At 40.1% G+C, this 6,209-nt stretch overlaps 1 protein-coding gene across 3 annotated transcripts in view; it reads left to right on the forward strand.

Annotated features, from left to right (window-relative positions):
- KCNK2 (potassium two pore domain channel subfamily K member 2) overlaps positions 1–5,968 on the forward strand; it is a 132,156-nt gene extending 126,188 nt beyond the window's left edge. For all 3 annotated transcript variants that reach the window (XM_064709108.1, XM_064709109.1, XM_064709110.1), the window contains one exon: positions 3,588–5,968. In XM_064709108.1, the coding sequence (XP_064565178.1) occupies positions 3,588–3,905 (318 nt within the window). In that variant the 3' untranslated portion in view covers positions 3,906–5,968. The remainder of the gene's footprint in view (positions 1–3,587) is intronic.
- The last annotated feature ends 241 nt before the right edge of the window (positions 5,969–6,209 follow it).

Genomic DNA, 6,209 nt, shown 5'->3' on the forward strand with positions numbered 1-6,209 from the left:
TCCACTACAAACCCAGTAGTGACTTTAACAAGAATGATTAGAACACTCTCCACAAACGGTTCAGAGGCAGTTTCTCATTATATCCTAAACGAGTAAATGTGCCATCTCCACCACAGATAGACACATAAATTGGCACAGACATTTGGAGGTGTTACTGCAGATGACCTGTGGTATTTGAGACATCCTCATAGGGTTGTTGGATATGGTGCAGATCATATGGGATACCCTGGCAGTGTTAACTGGAGGCCAGGTGACCTGGGCTGGGCAAGGAATTGGGTCAATGGTGTTTCTTTGTTGGAAAAGTTGTGGGTGTTGGGTTTTGGGGGTTGTTTTGGTTTTTTGGTGTCTTTTTATTTTTAAATTTTTTTGGGTTTGTTTCGTGGTGAAGTGCGCTGTGTGGAATACTTAGTTGTGTTACTATATACCATAACTCTCGAGAACTTGTTATTGAGACCTGTCTTCCCTGAAATCATAAGGCAGCAGGGTGCTGCTTCCTGCTTCTTAAATACATAATGCAGTTACTTGCTGTTGATGTTCAGCGTAGCTAGGTTGATACTCCTTGTGAAATATGTCTAACACCTTGCAGTCTAATTTGGATTTTGATGTGGAGGAAGTCAATTCAGGAGCTGGGATGGGGACCATGTCCCCATTACTAGTAGCATTTCTCTTCCCTGAAGGTTAAAGTGAGAAGCATCACCAAATTAGTGCTGCTTCTTGTATGGCTGAGTCAGGTGTTATCACTGTGACATGTTTTTCCTATTGCTTCTGAAATATTCTGTGACATTCAGCCTTATGTTAAGTATGTAGTTGTCAATAATTTCTGTGACTAAGAGGCCTTGTCCTCATGTCACACTGCCCCCAACTATGACAGCTGCAGAGTCTACAGAGCTGTGCTGTAATGAGGCAAGAGATCTGGAGAAAAGTAAATTTTTGTTACAGTATGTAAGTATGCCAAGAATTTAATTTCTTTTCAGCAGCACAGGCAACTGGCATTTCAGTTGCTCTGCATGAGACGTGTTTTGGTTGTCAGAGCCCAGATGAAGAGGAGCTGTAATGCAGTGTGTTAAAATGTCATAACCTAAGGAAAGAAAGAACCTGAACACATTACAGATATGTCCCTATGGATCAAGGAGGGATCAAATTATATAAGCAAGTTACTAATGTTCACTGGTAGTTAAAATGACACATTTCTTTTCTTATAATCCTTTTCTTACAACCTTGCTTGAGTCTGTAAGTGCTATGGAATGGGGAGTTTTGTTTCAAAGAGGTAATTGAATGCATTTCAGTTCACATAAAAAGTAGGGGCCAAAAGCAGTGATTTGGGGCATGCATATTTCAAACAACGCTAAACTCCTACTTCTTAATGTGTTCCAATTCTCTCTGTTTTTCTACTGTGCATCTATGCATACTAATGCATCTTGATTCTACTTAGCAATAGTATTAATAACAGCATGTTTCAATGTGTATTTTTCTCCTACAATTTTGATATAAACCAACATCACAGCTTTGGTGTATGGGCAGGTAGAATTGTGTCCACCCTGCTAGTGTTCCACACCACCTTCATTGGAATGAGCCTATCTCCAAAGGCACATTTATTGATGCTCTTCACCTGGCTGCATAAACTTGCTTCCCCAAAGAAATCTCACTAGAATTCAGACATCAGATATCCCAACAACTACAATTTTAAGATTCTGCTGAAAAACTTGAATGCCCAAGAACAGTTTGCCCTGTGCAAGACAGGTTCATCATCAGGAACATCCTGAGCCTATCCTAGAGTTTATCACATAAACTTGCTTTCTTCAGAAGCAAGGCCAGTTGATTTTCTCTCCTGGACAAATATGAAATTACATGGGGACTTAAAAAGAAAAAAAATTGAAATATTAATTTGAAATCCTGATAACATCTCTTGAATGTGACCACATACATGCAATGGCAGATGTGTCCCTGAGCAAAAACCTAGTCTGTTAAATGCTTACACAACTAGTGAGGGGTGTGTGTGTATATATATATATATATATATAACAAAAAGGAAACCTGTGTACTGGCTCTTTGCTCCCCTAGACAGAGTCATTCTCCAGGACCTGGGTACCCTGCCTTTAGTAAGGCTTAGGAAAAGGAAAAAACTGCCCCAGGGTGTGCACTGATAGTATTTATCATATTTTTATTACTTGTTTGCTACAAGTAAAATATTGGAGCAGCTGAGATGTTTCAGCATTGCAGATTTCATTATTTTCAGATCTGAAGTTTAATGTGTCTGATCCTAGCTGCAGAAATTAAATACTAATAATCATTCAGCTAGGTGAGTCCTCTGTGTATTGCAGATGAATACCCTTGTTTTAGAAAACAGACCTTTGTCCACGTTTGTCATCTGCGCAATTCACTGAAGTAGAGATGAATGTAATAAAATGACCCTTGGGTAAAGAGATCATCTTGTTTTGTTTCTGGAGGGGGGAAAGTTTTCCTGAAACTCTGTCACTCCTGGATGAGCTGATTAATTTTTGCCTTCATCATATTCCTGTTTTCCACTGCACTGCAAATAATGAATAACCTTGTGGCTTTTTCTCTAATGGTTTGCCCCCTATATTTCTCTGTGTAAATTATTTTTTCATTTCTGTGCTTACCAAGTCAAAGTTTGCTTGCCAGTGATTGAAATTCTGGACTGAACAATACTAATTAGACTATTTATGTGGGTCAAAGCATCCTGGAATGCTTCACTTTTGGAATTATATGAAGTAGTCTATATTCCCTGTGCTGTACCTTCCCAATATTAAACTGTTGAGGGAGAAGAGATTTAAAGAGAAACAATCTATTTCCTTTGGAGTTACAATGAGATTATCTCAACAAAGGGGTCTCCTTTAGTTACCTACATAACTTATTTAATGTAACAGTGGTTTGACTGAAATACAAGTGCAAAAATATAAATAACAAATAAATGACAGGCCACAGTTTACCTCAGACTAGATCTGCTTAGTCTACCTTATTCCATATCTGAGGACACATAAGGATGATTTGGGATTCAGGCTGGGAAGCAGACATGCCACTGAGGTGACTTTTAGCTGTTGCTGTGTTGGTGCTATCTTTGAGCAAGTACAGGAAAGAGGATGCAAACAGACAATGGTTTCCTTTGAAAAAGCTTTTCTGTCTAAATTTAGAAAATTCTTAGCCAAGTCTCCCAAGGATCTTTCCAGAGACAGTGAAAGTGCTCATAAATAACCCCTCACCCTAGTAACAATACATAACACAGCCTGGATTGCTGGGATTTCAGCATCCCCTGACCAGCTGGGTATTGTGCAGCTGTCAAGCCTCTGCAGCTTCCCTGTATTGCTGACTGCCTATAATAACAATAATAAAAAAAAATCAGCAGAGAAGGTTTTTGTGTTTTGGAACTGTTGTTAACTCTTACTAGTGCAACATTTCTTCTTTAGCTGCTGTCAATAAAAGAATGAATCTTTGGCATAAGAAATTTGTGCCAGTGGCAGCGGCAGCTCTTTGGCAGTCCAGCACTCTCTCCATGCTCCTGAAGATAAACAGTGTCTGAAGTCCTTGGTGCCATAATGCTTCCTTTTTATTGCTGCTTTTTGCTGCAGGTCGGGGAGTTCAGAGCCCACGCTGCAGAGTGGACAGCCAATGTCACCGCCGAGTTCAAGGAGACTCGGAGGCGCCTGAGCGTGGAGATCTACGACAAGTTCCAGCGGGCCACCTCCATCAAAAGGAAGCTCTCTGCAGAACTTGCTGTCAACCACAACCAAGACCTGACCCCCTGCAAGAGAACACTGTCAGTGAACCACCTGACCAGCGAGAAGGACCTCTTGCCAGCTCTGACAAAGACGGACAGCATTTACATGAATGGTTTGACGCCGCACTGTGCAGCAGAAGAGATAGCCGTGATCGAGAACATTAAGTAGCCATGACTTTGGATCCCAGCCCGTGGGAAGCTCTTGGCTTAGACTAGCCATACACCTTTTTTTTCCACCCTGTCGATGACCAGTGCTAGCAGCATTTTATATGTGTGCATGAGTTCCACAGAAAAACTCCAGTCCCGAGTTACCATCGCATCTCTTCAGAGACACATAGATGAATGGCACTGCTGTTTCCAAAAGATGCTGGAACAAGCAATGTTTTCTGCCTTTATCTGCCCAGACTGTTTTTCACTTCTAATGTGCCATATGGCCTCACGAATGAATCTCACTTGTTTATGGTAACAATGTAGCTTTGAGGGATCAGTCCTTAAAATTTCAGGGTCTACCTTACTGAGCCTAGGAATGGACAATTTCTGGACTACAACACATTTGTAAATGGCAAGAAATTCTTATGCAGCCTTTTACCTAAGAAATTTTGGTCAGTGCCTTATCTTTTGAAGAACCAGAACCTCTACAGTTCTTGTACGACTTTTGTTTGTTTGGGTTTTTTGCATGAGAAGTGTATTTCATTTAAGCCTTTTGTTCTTCTTGAAATGGTGGTGTTTCAAAGGTGTCTGTTGTGAAGATACCAACCAGCATGAATGAATGCCAAAACTCAACAATCATCAATTGATGTTGTTAGCTCCAAATTTAAAGGCACTGCAGTCTCAAAAGTTGCAAACCTGTCCCCCAGAAGCATTTTGTTTTACTCAGGTCCAGCTGATACTTGTTCATGCTGACTTGTAGGATTTGCCGACCCTTTTCAGGTCTTAGTTTTCCAAGCAGTGTTCAGCAGTTGTTTTTCTCTGCATCAGATGTACCAAAAAAATCTGCAGCTTATCTATCACTAAATTATTTGGTAGATGACAAGAGCAAGTAAAAATTACTGCTTTGATGAGAGGCAGGGGGAGGCTTTAAATTGCTGTGTTCTAATAATCACATCCAAAAAAACAATGCAGAAGAATACAGCTATTTTTAATAAACATAAACCTTCTGCCAGATATTTGGTATGAAAAGGATTCTTAATTTCCTTTTTAAGCCAAGTCACCCCAGAGGCTCCATGATATTTTACCCAGGAATCCTGGTGGAGTGCTTTCCTGAATGTCACGTGGGCTGCCTGTGCCAGAGCTGTGGCTAACGTGGGAATGCAATTGAAACTGGTATCACTGTGACTTTCTACATTTCAAATAGAAATGGCTCTGAATATCAATGCAGGCATGAAGAAGAGCTGATAAATAGCACAATCTGAATACCGATGATTGTTCAGACAGGATAGGCTGACAAGAAGCAGCTCTAAACCAGACTGTGGGTTTTCTTTTTTGGTTTTAAGAAAACACATTAATTTTGTACCTTCTGTTTTGCTTATAGGTTGTACATGAGATTCAGAAGAAATGCAGGATGGAATGGATAATTTTGCATTTTTTTCCTTATGTTTAGTCTATTGTAACCTGGCTGTACATAAAGTGAATAGAACAGGCCTTAAAGAAAAATTTAGGCTCTGTAAATTAAAAAAGAATGGGACTTTGCTGATTGGGCATGATTCAAGTGGCAAATCTTACAGCATCTCTGACCATTAGATAACATACAAGATATGAATGTTCATGTTTTTTGGATGCTTAGCTTGTTTTCTAATAAATATAAGTTAATATGTACATTCAGTGTAAATATCAGTCAATTAACATTTACAGAGAGTACGCTTTTAAAACTAAGAAAGTTCCATGACACAGCACCGAGCAATGCTCTTATAACAAAGACCCTTGTCTCCCCAGCACAGTGTTCTGAATGTCCACATGGCAAGGGTTCCTCTTGCCATGTATAAACTGTGAATTGTAATGAAAAATAAAGTTTTTAATTAAAATAACTTTTCCTGAATCTCCTGCTTGCTACAACTGGAATGCTAAGGAATAAATTGTGAAACTGATTTTTATGCTTTTATTGGTTACAGAGTATAGCAGTTTGCCACCTGCTTTAATTTAAGCTGGTTTAGCAATAAAGGCTTGACTTACCCAGCACAGAAATTACTATTTTTTTTTCCTTGATATTAAAAAATATGCTCTTTGGTTGCCATACTTCAAGTTGTGTCTCTTGCTATTTTGTTTCAACAACTCATCAGGATTCCTTTTCTTCCGTCATGTGCTCCAGAGCTCCTGGCGGTTGCTCCATCCGTGCCCTGGGGGAGGCGCAGGGGGCTCTGCCCCTCGGTGCTGCTGGCTCTGCTGTGGCTGCTGGTGCCTTTCTGCACAGGGTGTGAACAAGCACCTCTAAGGACAGCAGGCCTTCAACTGCAGCAGTTTTCTCTACAGTCAATAT

This window comes from Zonotrichia leucophrys, chromosome 3 (genome assembly GCF_028769735.1).
Source record: "Zonotrichia leucophrys gambelii isolate GWCS_2022_RI chromosome 3, RI_Zleu_2.0, whole genome shotgun sequence".
Taxonomy (NCBI): domain Eukaryota; kingdom Metazoa; phylum Chordata; class Aves; order Passeriformes; family Passerellidae; genus Zonotrichia; species Zonotrichia leucophrys.